Source organism: Zalophus californianus, chromosome 15 (genome assembly GCF_009762305.2).
Source record: "Zalophus californianus isolate mZalCal1 chromosome 15, mZalCal1.pri.v2, whole genome shotgun sequence".
NCBI classification, from domain to species: Eukaryota; Metazoa; Chordata; class Mammalia; order Carnivora; family Otariidae; genus Zalophus; species Zalophus californianus.
In genome coordinates, this window is record NC_045609.1 from 87,578,631 (window position 1) to 87,595,878 (window position 17,248).

The window sequence follows — 17,248 nt, forward strand, 5'->3', positions numbered from 1 at the left end:
TAGTGGTGCATGATATGGTTTTTCTTTTAATATGGACACTAAGGTTTTTATTTTCAGATAAAACTATTAAATTATGGAAAATAAGCGAACGGGACAAAAGAGCAGAAGGTTATAACTTGAAAGATGAAGATGGACGGCTTCGAGACCCATTTCGAATTACAGCACTGCGGGTACACGCTACCTTTCCTTAAACTACCCAGTTCTCTTCCTAGTTAATCGGGAACGGTGCGTAAGTCAGCTGTTTAGAGAAGACCGCTGAGTAGGACTGCTGTGACATCTGCCTTTTCGATTCATGGAAGCTGTTTGTAATTGTAGTCATCAGTTTATATGTGTGTTAGAATTGGGATTCCTCGTATTTCACATAAGCAGGAAGTCACACAGTAACTTTAGAAAATCTAATGATACTAAAGACTCAGGTCTAATCCTACAACAGGTCTTTCTCAGTGTATCAACTGCCTTTCACTACAAAGGTTGTAAGTAGCACATTGGTGGTGGTGAGGTCCCTGTGGGACTCAGAATGGTGCCCGGGATGAAGCCGCATGGACTGCAGATGCAAGGTGAGCCTCGCACTGCCGGGGCTTTCGTGGCATTTCCTCAGTTAGCTGAGGCACACTCTCAGCTTTCAGAATTCTTGCCTGTCAGTCCATAGTATCATCACTTCCTTTTCTAATTGTTAAATCTTAATTCTTCACTCCCTTTTTGGTATCCCTGGGCACCCTGTGACATGACCGTCTTCATCAGTTCTGATACCTAGATTTGGTTCACATTGTAACGTCTGTGAAATTGAGTCAGGTCACTGCTCAGTGGTGCACACCCTGGAGGGGGCGTGAGACGAGATGAGATACGGGAAGGGAGGTGGGGCGCCGGGACACTCTGCGTGCATGAGACATGAGCGGGAACACCAGCACTGGCCTTAGTCCTGAGGTGTTACCTAAACCATTGCCCCGTGCCTGTGAGAATTGTTGGTTGGCTGGTTTGTTTTTTAACGGGGTTTGAAAGCTTTTGTGAATATTATTTATCAAGTGAAGACCTCATTGGTGAACATGTTGCGGGTTAGTAGTAAGGTGCTCCGGGGAAGGACACCCCATTGCAGAGGCCATAGTGACGCTAGGCGCAGAGCACCCGGGGTCTGTCTCGGTTCCGTTCCCTAAGCTCTGCATGCTGGGTGCATGCGGGGTGCTGGGATGGCGGGCGCACAGGACCGCCACAGCCCAGGTGTGGGGGCAGTGCTCCCCAGGGCGCAGGGGACAGCAGCGTTGCCGAGGAGAAGCACAGGTGGGTCCGTGTCTTCATAGACTTTCGCATCCAAAGTGTCACCGTATGGCCAGGGGGTTGACACGGAGAAGCAGTGTGATTGACTCAGGGCGAGTTTCTAAAACGCTGATTCGAACCAGGTTTGATCTGAACACCGGTGGTTTCTCTGCCACCAGGCCCTTCCGCATCCATGTGGCAGTGATAAACCACAGGGAGTGACAGTAGCTCTTGCACTCCAGCTGCATGTGAAACTCCGAGTGTGGCCGAATGGAGGAGGCTTTGGGTGCCCTGGTCTCTGTCTGTCCCCCACCGCTTTTACGGCCTCCTGCCGAGCACACTGCCCCCGTCGTCAGCGTTCTTCGCCACACCAGACGCTCACGTGCCTGCTGGAAAAGCCACAGGTCTTGGTGGGCTCAGTGTCCCTTTTATTCAGAGGCTCTTTGATACAGTCACCTAGATACACTTGGTCTAACTGGGCCAAGGTGTCGTTTCATAAGAAACAACTGTTAGGAACACACTGTGATTTCAGAGTCACAGGCCATAAAATGACTGGCCTTTGTCACTTTAGGCCCATATTTGATTTCTTAATTATCTCTCTCAAAGCTAAAAAAGGACTATTTGTCTAAACTTACCTGAGTAGGAGTCAAATATTGCTCTTTTTAAATTGTTTTCCTCTTACATTTTTAGTGCCAGAAAAGGGATTTAGTCAGGAGGAGCCTTTCTGTCCTAGCCTGAGAGTTGTCCTGTGTTTTGATCACTTAGAGACTCGTTGGAGGGCTGTGGTGGCCTACCCTGCGCCCTGCAGGACAGACACCACCGCTCCAGAGAACGCCAGCACGGGGTCAGCCCCTAGCTGGTTGAAAACGAAGGCAGTATTTATGCGTATTCCCCCAAGCTCATTTCTTGCAGACTTTTGGGCAGAGAAGTCAATAGGAGAGCTCGCCTCCTAGCCTTTCCAGGTGTTCCCTTTGGCTCTTAATTGGAAAAGTAATAGAGTTACTACTGTTAATTTTTCATCTTGCTTTTAAGCTCCTGCCTTCTTTCCCACTAGATGTCAGTGATGTTGGGACTCTTGTTCTCCTTTCTCACGTGTGGACGCGATCACCCACGATGGCGCCCCTGCCTCCTCGTGGTTGTATAGGTGTGCTCAGGCCGGGCCCTTGCTCTCACCTGTTGCCGGGCTGACTCCACTGTCTGCACGGTGGTGTAGAGGTCCTGTTCCCTGACTGCAGTGCCCAGCACAGAGATGGGTTTTTGTGTCCCTTTTAAAAAAAGACTCTCACTGAAGCGTATTGTACATACCAGAAGCTGTCTCTGCCAGAGAAGTGAACCGCTGCATGAGCTCTCACAGGCCCACGAGCCCACGTGGCCAGCAGCAGATGGAGCGTGGCACCTCATCAGCTCTCTGGGGGCCCTCCCACGCGCTCTCCTGCCCTTGCACCCCTCCGTGGCGGCGCTCGGCATGTGCACTGAGCAGCAGACCAGGGCACTGAAGAGGCTCAGACTGTCACTCTGCAAGGCAGCAGCTGCAAGGAGGGGCAGGGGGTGGTCCTTGACTGTGTCCCATGCTCACCGTGGCTTCAGGACAGACAGGAAAGTGAAACCCCACCATTAGAGGCACCCGTACCCTGGAGGCGGTTTGTTTCCGTGCCAGTGTAGCCTGCCCCTCGGCAAGAACAGCTCTGCCGCAAGGAGGGACAGGGCCCTGTCCGCAGCCTATTTCCACAGCTCTGCTCACTGGTTATTTGGGGTAGTCCCTGTACAAAACTCTTAGCTCGCTGGGAATATAGATGTGTTCTTTTTTGTTTTCTACTGTAAGTGTTGTAATTTTATGTTCTGGTGATCTTTGTTTTGAATTCCTATTTCCTTCCATTTTTAGGTTCCAAAATTGAAGCCCATGGATCTTATGGTAGAAGCAAGTCCACGACGAATTTTTGCAAATGCTCACACATATCATATAAATTCCATTTCAGTAAATAGTGATCATGAAACATATCTTTCTGCAGATGACCTGAGAATTAATCTATGGCATTTAGAAATCACAGATAGAAGTTTTAGTATCCTTCATCAGATGGCTGTCTTGGCATCTTTCATAGGTTTGTTCTTCAGGGAAGTTCTCAGTGTATGTGTGTTTCTGCATATCAGCTTGCTGCATGGTAGCTGTGGTGTTAAGTTCTCTGATTTAACGTGTCCCTAAGAATGGAAACTGCTTTCTACCTTTGGGGAGAGTTCTCTACAAAATGAAAATGACCTCAAGTCCATTGCCCTCCCGGTTCATGAGAGACAATTTTAAATAGTGTGTATCTAGAGGTTCAGTGTTGCCTGGTCCCTTGCCCCCAACACAAACTGGCTAGTAGATACTAGAATAGAAGACATTGACTTTGGTTAGAGTGGTGGTTAGTTACACAGCCCGAGGAGTGACTGATCATGTGAGAATTCTGTTACAGAAGACAAGCTGTTAAGGAATATTCAAACATTCATCTCTCTTAAGAAGGCTGCAGCTGTGCGGTTACCGTTATGGTGAAAATCTACATGCGACTGGTTATTCACTCATGTTAAAAGTTGTTGATTTCTCCAGAAATGAGAGCCCTGTCTTATGTGCACATCGAGGGCCATCAGTCAGGATTTCCCACGTTTGGGAGCGATGTCGGGCTGGCCAGAGTGGGACAGATGCCCTCGGGTCGCCTGGGCTGCAGCCGAGACGGGACTAGGCATGTGTGCGCGCTCCCTTGTACTCAAGAAAATCCATGAAATGAAGTGTGTGTGGTGTTTTAAATTCTAGCATTTCACACTGGATTTTTATTATTTGATGTCCTTGTACTTGCTGTGGTTATTTACTTAACGTGATGACTTAGTTGATGGAAAGAGGGCACGGCGGTTCCGCCATCCGTGCGGCGCCCGCAGCTGCAGGCGGTGAGGTGCTCCTGGGCGCCGAGGCACGAGGCACAGCGCGTGCGGACGGCTGCCTGCTGCGTCTCCTCCTCGTGCAGCTTGGCAACAACCTCCCATCTTCGGGGCTCGTGCTCATGCTCCCTGCTTTCTCTTTATTCTCCTTAAACTCGTATCTGAAATCCTTCTTTCTTCTATTAGTATGTGACCATTTTGAACAAAATGCAGATAATTCATAGGAGGTTCTCCCTGCCCCCCCCGCCATCCCACCCTCCACAGATAGCTGTTGAAGGCAGTTTTTATGTCTGTATTAGGGCGTTTATGTTTAGGAACAGTGGGGGCTCATCCTCTGCACAGTGGTCATGAAGCCCCAAGCACTCGGGGGTGTCGGGGGCCTGAGTTCTGCTCGAAGACCTTAATTACATGACGGCCCTGTGTCAGCCCAGGTCTTTCTCTCCCTCCGTAAACCCACACTCCTGGGGTGCTACCTGCGGTTCTGTGGAACCCAAGAGCCCGTGGCTGCAGAGCTGGTAGCACAGGGCCTGGGGCACGTCAGAAAGCCCCTGCTGCTAGCCTTGTCGTTCCTTGATGCATTAGAACCATCTTTCCCGCTTGCAGCTGCAGGACAGGTTGTACACACTCAGAGCCGTGGACGCAGTGCCCCGAGCCGCTCTGCTGCCGCCCCTTGTGCGCACCTGTGAGCCTCAATCCGCAGGACGCCAGCCTCCGTGCAGGCTTTGAGACGTGGGGGCTCCCACTGCCTCGGAGTATTTGTTTTTAGCAGAACTCTGGACCCTCTTTAAAATAATTTTTCACATCAGTAAAACCAAAATAAGGCCATTTTTAATTTTTCTGATTATAGGTGAGTTTAAGTATCTTTTGTTAATTTACTGTCCATTAGTGTGAGTTTTTTTTACTGTCCTTTGTGATTTTTCTCCTGTTGGAATCTCATCTTTTTTCTTCATGATTTGTGAGAACTGTAATTCATAAATGATTTGTGTATGCAGTCATGCTTTTCGTTGCCTTTACAAAATTTTGTCCCGCAGTCATGTTTTAGATGCCTTTCCTTGTGACCTAGATTATGAAACACGACGCTTTCATATACGTGCTTGTATTTATTAATACTGTTACCTTAGAAGTACCTTTGGTGCACTGCCCTGAGCGCTCTGGCAGCGGGTCGTGCTTCTCGCAGAGCCTCAGCCGCCTGCCCTCGTTCAGCTGTGCCCGTCTGCACACAGACAGCCATCCCCTCCGCGCACCTTGGGCTTCTTGCTTCCTGGTTAACTTTGCAGACTGTGCCGTGTATGAGTGTGAGTGGCGGCGCTGCTCCGTCTGTCGAGGTGCCTCCAGCCCCTTGAGGGCCACGGCCTTGCTGTCTCGTCTCCAGCGATGAGCTGTGGTGTCAGGTTTCTTGCTTGTTTCAGTGGAACGGTTCATCTGGACCCTGTTGTTCCATCCCGACCCAAAGTCAGATTCTACTCTTTCTTTGTTTTCTTCAGTTGCGTGGTTTCTCTGTCTGGCAAGCTATAATGTTAACATTGTTCTAACTGCTTAGAACAAGCTTTTGATGGCAGATCAAGAAAAGATTCTCGAAAAAGCAGAATCTTGGAATCTGGCAATTCTCTTGTGTAATTTATGGATATAGGTATGGGGTTTTTGCACAGGTGGCCGCTTGCTTCCTCTTCTTTACATCATTGAGCTTGTCTGATCTTGCTGGGGACGTCCTCCCGTGGAACGTTCGTGGTCGCGGCAGGGTGCAGGCAGTGTGTGCGTGTGCATGGGCCCAGGCCTGGTGAGGCGTGCGGCGGTGGTGTGAGCAGTGCGGGGACGCGGCTTCTCTTACCAGGAGCCCCTGCTGTGCATGTCTGCTCGCACCCCTCGCTGCGGGGTGTCGCACACCTGACGTTGGCTTGAACGTGGACTAAAGCCCGCCAAGCGCTCTGCCTTAACTGTGCGCCTCCAGACATCGTGGACATCAAGCCTGTGAACATGGAGGAGCTGACGGAGGTGATCACCGCGGCCGAGTTCCACCCGCACCAGTGCAACGTGTTTGTGTACAGCAGCAGCAAAGGGACCGTCCGACTGTGTGACATGCGCTCTTCAGCCCTGTGTGACAGACACTCCAAGTGTAAGTGCCTGGAAGGGCTGGGATGGCTCCTGTTGATCCTGGTTTCCAGGCTTGAGACCCTCTCCAGAGACTTAGCGTTTCTTCTGGTCTCCCTAGACCTGTGCAAGTGTAGGACTGGCTTTTGATCCTAAGTCCCTGGGTGGCTCTTTGGTGGGCCATTGCTGGCACCACGTGGGCCGTGAGGCCATGGTGGGGCAGCCCGTAGGGTTCCTCCCACACCCAGAATCCCAGGGCATCGTCAGAGGACTCCCTGGCTGGGTCCAGCCGAGAACCATCTGTTGCCTCTACCTCTGTGCATTAGGACCTCGGCTGAGGCTGCCAGAACGCATCTCACCCATGACGGTTCTCAGCTGTCAGGATGGGCTCTGTTCGCAGTGCTTTGCTGGACTTGGAGGCAGTTCCCTCAGGCCAAGCTCTAGCGCTTTAATCCTCTGAGCCTTGGTTTCTTCTAGGTGAGGAAAGTTTTGTTTTTATGTTTAGCCATAAAGAATAGGCCTGACCTTACAGGAAACTGGAAGTGTGTGTGTCGTGCATTAGGTCCCATGGTGGGGACTGGACTGTGTACTGGTAACTCTGCTCAAGGGTCCTCACAGTCCGTTGACAGGTCAAGCCAGCCTGTCCGAGGAAGTACCTTCGATTTTCATTTCCTGTGACACTTTTCTCCTCTGGTGAAATCCATTCATGGATCGCTGTGTCTGGAGTGTCTCCCGTAGGACGTGTAGCAGCACCCGCAGTGCCTGGCATTAGAGGGTTTGCACTAACCAGTTCTCAATAACCTTTTTGCCTTGTTCTCATTTTTCTGCAGCTATGTTTTAGAGAATTCCTCCTATAGGAGTCCCACAAGGAAGAATGAGCCTCGTATAACGTTGGCCTGTGTCTTTCAAGAGAATATTCTTTTGTTGTTGCTGTTGTTTTTAGTAATCTACACCCACCGTGGGGCTTGAACTGAAAACCCCAAGATCGAGTCGCACGCTCCACCAACTGAGCCAGCTAGCCGCCCCTCAAGATAATATTCTTGAGTAAACCATTTTAGATACCAAAAGTAGTTTTTGTCAGCAAAATACTTTCGAGTAAATGCTTGGTATTGCCACTGGCTTGCTTAAAATTAACTTCAAATGCAGAACCAAGAAACATAGGTTTCTACATAAAAAGAAAAAAAAAAAAGGCTAAAGCAGCTTAAAATGAAGTACTCACTCGAAGTTTCCTGAGCTGAGGGCATGATGATGCGATCAGGGGTCTGGTGGAGCCTCTGAGGTCTCTACTGCATCGCAGGTGCAGGGCTATTGAGCTTCTTAGAAAGCAAAACCTGTAGGAGAAAGGAAGGTCTGCTAAAGAAGCATCTGGAATCTTTCGAAAAGTAGTAATTTGGTTTTGTTATGTGGAGCTTCACTCCTGAACAGCAGAGACAGACCCCTTTTCCTGACAGGCTTTGGTATATGGGACCATTCTAGAGGTTACAGTCTGGATCTGGTGTTTCCAGGTGACGCCGTATCATCTTCCCGTGATATGGACGGGACAGGTCTGCACGTGGCTCGCCAGGGCCTGGGCTGCTCAGACTCGCAGGTGTTTGTGTGGTAACAACCTGTGGTCAGCACAGGGGTTCTTGACCAAAAGGCACATGGGAGTGTCCTGAGGGGCTTTTCCAGGCCCCAGTCCGGGGCCTCAGGCACAGATGTGGTGCTCCAGAGTCTTAGTGAGATTGCGCGGGGGGGGGGGGGGGGGGGGGGGGGGGGGGGGGCTGTGTTTCTGATGTTGTCCCTTGGCAGTAACTGGCACTGGGACATTTCATCTAAGTCTCTTAAGCTCGGAAGTTGAAGGCCAGAAAACATACTGAGATCAGAAAAATCAGAAGCGTGAGTGGTGTGCAGTCTGCAGCCCCCAGGGAGGGCCTAGGGACTTGAACATGGTTTGTTCTCTCGGTTTGTTGTTTTGTGAAGGTTTTTTGCTTTGTTTTGTTTTCGTGGTTTTTTGTTTCGTTTTTTTTTTTTAGAGAGAGTGAGCGGGGGAGGGGCAAAAGAAGACAGAGAATCCCAAGCAGACTGTGCGCTGAGCGCAGAGCCTGACATAGGGCTCGATCCCACAACTCTGAGATCAGGACCTGAGCTGAAATCACTTAACCCAGCTCTGCCACCCAGGCATCCCCACGTTAAACAGAAGCTGAAAACTTTGTGTTTTTCAGTTTTTGAAGAGCCTGAAGATCCCAGCAGTAGGTCCTTCTTCTCAGAAATAATCTCCTCCATCTCCGACGTAAAATTCAGTCACAGCGGTCGGTACATGATGACCCGAGACTACCTGTCAGTGAAGGTGTGGGACCTCAACATGGAGAGCCGGCCCGTGGAGACCCACCAGGTGAGGCCACCGTGCAGGCATGGCGCCACACCTGTGCACAACGCTTTCTAACCTTCCTGTGGTTTCATTAAGGTCCACGAGTACCTGCGAAGCAAGCTTTGTTCTCTGTATGAAAACGACTGCATCTTCGACAAGTTTGAGTGCTGCTGGAGCGGTTCAGACAGGTAGGGCACGTGTCATGGTGGACCGGCCCTGGGTGCGTGGGAGCTGCCTTGGGGGCTGCTGGGTTGCGCTCTCCAGGCCGCCTGCCTGCCGAGCAGCAGGTTCAAGGTGGAGACGAGAGGGCGTCTGAGCACCTGTTCCCTCGCTTAGGTCCCATCTGTATTCAGACGGTACACATGGCACTAAGGTTCCTTTTGGTGGTTTTTAAAATGCTTTTAAAATATTTTCAAAATATATGTATTTTTTGTATTGTTTCCAAGATGAGCGGGAAGGAAGGACGTGGGGTAATGATTTACCACTAAGCATGTGGAATGGCCATGTTCCAGTTTGCCATTTCCTCTAGAGGGAACAAGAGGGGAAAATGCCCTCCGAGTTCGCTGGTGGTTGTGTTGGACAGCAGGTGGGGTGGCTGACGTGAAGTCCTGGTGGCCTCTAGGAAGTGGAGGCTCTGGTGTCTCGGTAGTTTATTCTGGGCACATTCTCTGAGGAGGGCAGTAACAGCAGTACTGCTGAGGGCTGTGTCTTCGATCTCAGACAGCATAGTGCGTTTCTGGTGCTGGAAAGAGACTGTCCCCGCATCGTCCCTAGTGGAATGGTGAGTCAGGTGGGGCCTCCTTGTGGGACGTGCGTGGCAGGGGGCCTGTGCACATGGGTCACTGTGCGCACACATAATGAGGGGGAGAGCCCAACGGCCAGGGTGAAGAGGGGCAGGCAGCAGAAGGTCGGGGAACCTGGGTCGCTGAGCTGGCCTGGGGGCATCTGGTCCCGGGACCCCACTGGCTGGGTTTTCACAGCAGAGGGCTGGTGTGCTTACAACCTTGGGTCCACACAGTGCGCAGTGAGACACTCGAGGATTATGGAAAAGTACGTCCGGGTGGGGAGTCCCAAGGGAAATGTGTCTGACACCTTAGGGGGTAGGGGAAGCATAGAAATTCTCTGAGATGTGGAACTCTCAGCTTGCCCTCCCTCCCAGGATGCAGAGTTTGTGTCTGGACTGGCTCCATGATCTAGAAAAGCTAACTGAGGAGTTAAGTACTACAGAGCAGTCAGGGCTCTGGGCGTCAAGAGCAAACTGCTTCGGATCCGGGCTTTTACCCTCTTGACATGCCAACTGCCACCTCTTTGCGCTTCGTGGATGCTGCAGCGAAGGGAGTCTCCTGGAGCAGAGGCAGCACCGGACTCCCAGCCCTGCAAAGCAGTTTGCGCTTTATGCAGTCATCCATTTCCCAAGTCCCTCAGCAGCAACACCAGGGGCCTAGGCAGTGCCACACGAGCGGTGGGGCTGGGGTCACAACCAGTGCACCCTGAGCTTCTGCAGAGAGTGGTACACACACCTGCACTTGGACACTGCAGGGCCCTGATGCTCACCCCAGGGAGAGAGCACTCAGGAATCACAGTGTTGGCAAACCCACTGAAAATCTGGCTGTGTGGCTCTCCCATTACACCCAGGACTCAGGATTTCCCCAGATTAAAATCCGTTAAACATGAGCGTACAGGTAAAAAGAACCAAGTACCTGTAGGAAAGCTACTGTGAACAAGTCAGAAACAGCAACAAAACTTAACCTCTGAGGATTCAGATACTGGAACCATAAGTTGCAGAGTATAAGATACGAATGCTGAAAATATTTTCGGATTAATGGAAGAAACCATAAACAAGACCCCTAAAAATGACCTAGGAGATTTGTAAAAGAATCAACTTTTAGAAATGAAAAACACAGTGATTGAAAATCACTGTGGACTTGGTGGGAGATCCAGAGCAGCAACAGAGACCTTGGGTTAGTGAACTGAAGAACACTGGGGGTGCCCAGGGTGCAGCGCAGAGTGGCTGGTGGGACCCGAGAAAGGTCAGGAGCAACCTGCGGGGCGGGGGGTGGGGGAGGGGGCCACACAGCGAAATGTGGAGGCGTGCCCAGGAGGACGTGTGACACGGCCAGGAATTTTCTGTAGCTGACGGAAGACCGAGCACACAGATTCAGGAAGCACAGGAATCCACATCTGTGTCAGAATGAAATTACGGGGCACCAGAAGCAAAGAGAAGATCTTAAAAGCAGCCATGGAAAAACTGACACACTACTATTTGGAGAACGGACGGTCAGGCTGAGTGTGGCCTGCTCAGCATAGCAGACATACAGAAGGTGGCGCGACGCAGCGCCCTGTGCTTGTTTCAGCATGCTGGGGCAGAGCTGCTGTCAGCCTGGGGGGGTGCGTGGAGACGAGGATCATTCAGAACGTGTGTGCGATAAAGGTGCTTTCAGATGGAGAGCAGTTCACCCTGATGGGAGCTCACAAAACAGATCTAGAGGGTGCGCTTCCGGGCAAGGACGCAGGCTCAGAAAGCAGGTGTGAGACCTCAGGGAGGCAGGCAGCCATCGCCGGCCCCGGCCCTGCGAGCAAAGCTAAGGAACGTTGACTCTGAACGATAGTGATTTGTCTAAATTGGTAGTCTGTGTTGGGGGTTAGGGTTATAGCTCTCCCTCAGCCAGAGTAAACAAGCTCTTGAGTGTTGTAAAGACTGGACCAGAGCTATGGGAGCGCACCACCCGCATGCGACGCTACGGACTTACTGAGCTCCGATCCAGACGGTGAAGAAAACAGTAGGAACTTCACCTATGTTTACATGGTAAACTTCTTTATATGGGAATACAACAATAAAAATGAAACCTGCAAGAGCAGATATAACTGGCAAAGAGAGAAGTATCCAGAATATGCAAAAAATTCTTAGTCTATAGGAAAGTGACAGCTCATAAATGGGAATTAATAGAAATGGGAAGAAAATGGATAAAAATGCTCGTCCTCAGTAGGAGTCGGCAGGTCAGACCAACCAGATGCCCTCTCAGAGCTTTCACAACCACGGGGATGTCGGGCTGAGGGGTGGGGGCCAGTGGCCTTGACCGTGGCCCTTTGGAGACTGGCAGCGACCCATGTGGGTCAGGAACCTCATGCACATACAGGCAGGAAAACATGTTCAGAAACAGGAACTAGCGAACCCCTGAAGGAGCTCAGTGTTCACTGTCGGGTGAGTGAACAAGGAACTTGTCTGTTCATAACCTACAATACTAAGAACCGTAGATGATCTCACAAGGATAAAGAGCAAAGAAAGCTTGTTGTTGGAAGAATATGATTCACTGACTTCTGTGTCATCTAGAACGTACAAGACGGTTGCGTTTCTAAGAATGCGTAACTGTTCAAGATGTAAACATGTACAGGAATGATCCTCCCCTACTAGAAGGACTGTCCCGCTAGGGGCCCAGGGTGGGAGACCGGTCTTTCTAGACCGAGCTAGTGGTGGCTTATGGGTAGATGGACAGTCACTGTATTTTTTTTATGCCTCTTGGTATACCCAAAATACTGAAAAATGCCCTTCAATTACCCATCCCCAAGAACATCCGAAGGCTTTCCAGTAACATTTACCTGTTCTTTCATCTCTGCAAACACTCCCCTGCCTTCTTGCCAGGGAGCACCTGTTGAGGGATGGTGTGAGGTGGGGCCGGGGGGCGGCGGGGGGAGGGCGGGGAGGGAGACCTGCACTCTGCCCAGGACCGTGCAGTCATGTGGCACCACTTGGCTGTGCTCAGGTTGCCTAGCAGAAGTGGACATAGCCACTTGCTCCTGGGTCCACTTTGCCACCAGGGAACAGGATGACACCTGGCCACGTGCTTGGGAAGGTGGTCATTTGTGTGGTTTGGGTCGCTGGACCAGTGCGGTGGGAACGCCAACCTCCCACCTCCCATGTGGGTTTGGCGGTCAGAAATCTAAAGAAGGGGCGCCTGGGGGGCTCAGTCATTAAGCGTCTGCCTTTGGCTCAGGTCATGATCCCGGGGTCCTGGGATCAAGCCCCGCATTGGGCTCCCTGCTCAGTGGGGAGCCTGCTTCTCCCTCTCCCACTCCCCCTGCTTGTGTCCCCTCTCTTGCTGTGTCTCTGTCAAATGAATGAATAAAATCTTAAAATCTAAAGAAATAATGAGTCTGTATTGAAGTTGGTCTGCTTTGGTTTTTACCAGGCACCAGCAGTTGGAATCCGTGCCAATAATAAAATAGCATCCTCCTGGGCGCCTGGGTGGCTCAGTTGGTTGGGCGACTGCCTTCGGCTCAGGTCATGATCCCGGGATCCTGGGATCGAGTCCCACATCGGGCTCCCCCTGCTCTGCGGGGAGCCTGCTTCTCCCTCGGCCAGCCACTCCTACTGCTTGTGCTCTATCAAATAAATAAATAAAATCTTTAAAAAATAAATTAAAATAGCATTCTCCTGAAAGAATCTTACCTGTGTTCTGAGGAATTGTGGCGGGTTCAGTTAAGTTTGAGGAGCATGGGCGGAAGCTGCACGTTGGCACGCTTCCTGCTCAGCCTTCCATGGACGTCATCTGGCCCACGAGGCTGAGCCGGAGAGCGCCCTGGGCTGGGCAGCCCTGGCACTGTGTGCTCCCGGCATTCGAGAGCAGAAGTGGAATAAGGGTAGCTGCGAGTAGTCTTCTGAGTTGATCCTGTTTTCTGGGTGCAGTTTAGTCAGACTATGAGGCATTTGCCCATGGTCAAGGTCAGCCGCTAGCCGTGCCTCGAGACAGGAGGCCATGGGCTCCTCGGAGGAGACTGCAGGGAGCTGCCAGGACCGGGCTGTGCCGCCAGCAGGATCCGCCCCGTCCACGGGGCAAGGTCTGAACCTCCTCGTCTGCGGTGGCCACGGGCCAAATCATGGCAACACTTGCTGTGAGCCATTTTTCTCTGTTTTGTAGAAAAAGACCAGAAGTTTGTACCAGTGTAACAAACGTTTTCAACTGTAGAGACGGCAGAAGCCATTAGAATTAATGCTGGAGAAATGAGACCGTGGGCAGACGGCAGCGTCTGAGACCCACACTGAGGTCTAGGACTTTTCCCCTTTGTGTTCTTGTTGCTTCCTGTGAAAGAACTTTTTGACATCAAAATGAATTAAAAAGTATTCTTTGAGCTACTGTGTGTTGTGCTGGGAGAAGTCTGACTAATGTCCACTGAACACAAACCAACTTTGAATCATTGACAGAGTTGGAAATGTTCAAGACCTGAAAATAAATCACAGTTACTCAGGACTGGGATCGTGCCGGGTTTTTTTACTTTTTAAAAATGCATTAATGTGGGGCGCCTGGCGGGCTCAGTCAGAAGAGCACAGGACTCCTGATCTCCGGGGCATGAGTTTGAGCCCCATGTTGGGTGTAGAGATCACTTAAAAAGCGTAATTAAAAGTGTGGCTATTCCTTTTTTCCCTTTCTATCCTGTATTGTACATTTTTGCTGACATGATGGCACATACGCAGTTCAGGAGGAAATTTTCACTGCATGTCTCTCCTGACCATTCTACTGTTGTTTCTTATTTCTAGAAATGGCTTTGTCAGGTAGAGGAGGCGTGAGGGAAGGTGACCGGCGCTGGGCGTCCAGGGCGCTGGGCCTGCGCGCGGCGGGGTGTGGAGCGCTTTGTCCTTGACAGGCGTTACTCTCTCTTCTTGTCTTGAGCAGTGCGATCATGACGGGGTCCTACAACAACTTCTTCAGGATGTTTGATCGGAATACGCGGAGGGATGTCACGCTGGAAGCTTCCCGGGAGAACAGCAAGCCTCGAGCCAGCTTAAAGCCTCGGAAAGTGTGTACAGGCGGTAAGAGAAAGAAGGACGAGATTAGTGTGGACAGTCTGGACTTCAATAAGAAGATCCTGCACACGGCCTGGCACCCGGCAGAGAACATTATCGCCGTGGCCGCCACCAACAACCTGTACATCTTCCAGGACAAAGTCAACTAAGGAAGCCAGCGCGGGGACTGAGCCCGGCTGTCTTCTCTGAGGAGGGGCGCGTCCTCCTCCCGGTGAGGAGCAGCAAGGTGCTGCCCGCTCCCCTTCACAGACTGGAGGGGCCGGTCTTCCACCTGCAGCGAGGCGGGCCAGGTTGCTGCTCCGCGGAAGACCCACTCACCCACTCAGCGCAGCATTGGTGGACAGTGCTCAGTAACGGCCATTACTCAGAATAAATGTATTTATTTCAGTCTGAGCCTTGCTTTCCAGTTTGTAGACCAAAAAGTTAACACCCAAGAGAAAAGTTGTCTGATGGAATGTCTGTCTCTCTGCAGCCCTCCCCCCCCCCACCGCCCCCCCTCATACTCGGGCCTTCACACGTGTGTGCCGCCGTGCCCCCTCCCCTCCGCCTTCCCCCGAGCCCAGGTGGCCTCCATTGCGGGCATGGGTTCGCCAAGCAGGCTCAGGCAGCTTTACTCCCCCCCCACACACCTGTATCTACCATCACGCCTTCTGGTGTGACCACTGAATAAAAGCCACACATTCTAAAACGTGTTTTTAAATCCAAGATAAGTATCGGCTTTTTATTTGCTTTCATGGCACATGATGGAATTCTGCAGAATCGTGCTTTGGAACAACATGAAAAGCTTCTGTCCTCCGTTGGCAGAATGGTGGCACGTGTGCTCTGAACCCGTCCGTCCCAAACTCTGTAACTCTGTTTCGTTTCTGTGGAAAGAGTGCAGGTAACACACCAGGTAAGGTCTGCACAAAGCCTGGGATCGCCTCTGAGAAAGACAGTTGTGAGCAGCAGAACCGCCGCTACGGAAGTACAACATCTGGTTTCCAGTACAGCCAGGAACACAGACGTGCTTTCTCTTTAAACCTTTTTAAAGAGTACTTGTGGGAGGGATACTCTTTTTAAAAATTGCTGAGATTACATGCATGCTCAGTTTCATACTGCATTTCAAGCCAACAGAATTAAGCAACTGTAATTACTGTGCGATGCCATCACTACCCTGGTGTGGCGTATTTTTAAAGTAGGATCTTTGATACCAGAAATCAGCATTTCCCAAGACAAACTGTAGAGGTGTAACAATGCTAAGTGATTGGACCTTACTGGGATTTCACACACGGGCCCAAATCACAGCGTCCTCCAGGGGACGGGAGCGCCGGGGTGCACGCACCGCTCTCGAAATTTTAAGGCGTATTTTGGTTACTAACGGTATCGATCTGTAAGAACAAATGTCTTGATAATGAACATTCTGTTCATTTCCCTGAATTAATGTTAACAGCCACTTCAAATCACATTCAGTTAGAAATGGAGAATTTCTAAGTAGAGTTAATTTAAAAATAATTCTTACCGTATATCCATTGTGGCGCAGTTGACAAATCTGAGGTGTGGAGCAGAGTTCTCGAAGTGTTAGTCCACCCTGGTCCTTCAGAAAAAGCTCCAATGGGATTGTATATACATGTTCAACTATTTTGATCAAAAGGTGTAATAAATTTTAAATGTCTAACTGGATTTGCAGTGTGTGTTCGGACGGCTTTTCCCACCAAGTAGGAAGCGGGCCTGCCGCCGCATCACAGAGGGGACCCTGCCGGAGGAAGCGCTGTCCCCGAGGCCGCCGCAGCGTTCCCCCTTTTCTCTCGTTTACAGTTACATCGTCTCCGTTCCTGAAAGCAAGTTGTGTGAGTTGTTTTCATCCTTAGAATTCTGTGCCGCCGTTTTCTTAAAGCTGTTGTGCTCTCTAGGCTGGTGACCTGGATTGGGGTGAATATGCTTTATTCAAGTGTGGATTTAGACATGCTTTTTTAAGGAAAACTGAGCTTCTAAGCTAGTGTAAGACTCAGAGTCGGGTGGTCAGCTGTCCACAAATCCTCGGCGTTCGCGGTGGGACAAGAACAAAGGCCACGTCTCTGCCGCTCCTGTTTGCCCAGCTGGGGGCTGTCCCCAAAGCTCCGTGCTCCGCACGTGTGGGCAGTCCCTGCTGGCCAGGCTGAGTCCGGGGCTCTGGTCGCCACGTTGCTTTCCCAGGAGGAATTGCTACAGGTCTTTGCTTGAGGGGGTTGAGAAGAATGTCCAAATTGGCACTTGGGTGTGCGCAGAGGAGCCCTGAGTCGGCCTGGGTGACGGCGACGCCTTGGCTCCGGAGGTGAAGGGCCAGCAGGTGCCTGTCGTCTGGGGGACATCGTTCTGTGCGCACCCCGGTCTGAGGCGGGGGTTGCCCTAGGGCTCTGTCTCAGGGGTTAAGTGGGGATGGAACCACCATTTCATTATGACCTGGCTCGGGGGCTCTGGCAGGGGAGTGTAGGAAGTCCAGAAAAGCCTCGTACGAGCTGGTGTGATAACTGACCACGACCCTGGTCTTGGGCCTTCCCGGTGGAGAGAAGGCAGCATCCGGGGCCCACAGACAGCAGCCTTCAGGCCTCGGCCTGCTGACCCTGGGCTCCTTCCCTCACTAGAAGGCCCGTTGTGTGGTCAGCTCGCACCTGCCTGGCCAGGCTCGACCATGCTTGCCTTGGGTCCCATCCTCGGTGCAAAGGGGCTCCTTTGTGCCCACAGCAGGGAGTGCCCCAGGAAGCTGAGCATGTTCCCCACGAGGAGTCTCCACACCAGCTGGGCGCGAGGCCAGGAGCCAACTATGGATGGGGTAGGGATCACATGGGGTTAAAAGGCAGCCCCCCTCCCCCCTACACACACAGGGCTGTCACAGG

The 17,248-nt window shown here is 51.4% G+C and overlaps 1 protein-coding gene across 5 annotated transcripts in view; it reads left to right on the forward strand.

Moving 5' to 3' along the window:
* PPP2R2D (protein phosphatase 2 regulatory subunit Bdelta) overlaps positions 1–16,050 on the forward strand; it is a 53,385-nt gene extending 37,335 nt beyond the window's left edge. For 4 of the 5 annotated variants that reach the window (XM_027586830.2, XM_027586856.2, XM_027586842.2 and 1 more), the window contains 6 exons: positions 58–170; positions 3,134–3,311; positions 6,107–6,271; positions 8,451–8,620; positions 8,693–8,784; positions 14,266–16,050. In XM_027586830.2, the coding sequence (XP_027442631.1) occupies positions 58–170; positions 3,134–3,311; positions 6,107–6,271; positions 8,451–8,620; positions 8,693–8,784; positions 14,266–14,545 (998 nt within the window). In that variant the 3' untranslated portion in view covers positions 14,546–16,050. The remainder of the gene's footprint in view (positions 1–57; positions 171–3,133; positions 3,312–6,106; positions 6,272–8,450; positions 8,621–8,692; positions 8,785–14,265) is intronic. The other variant, XM_027586838.2, reaches the window with a different exon arrangement.
* Positions 16,051–17,248: the final 1,198 nt, after the last annotated feature.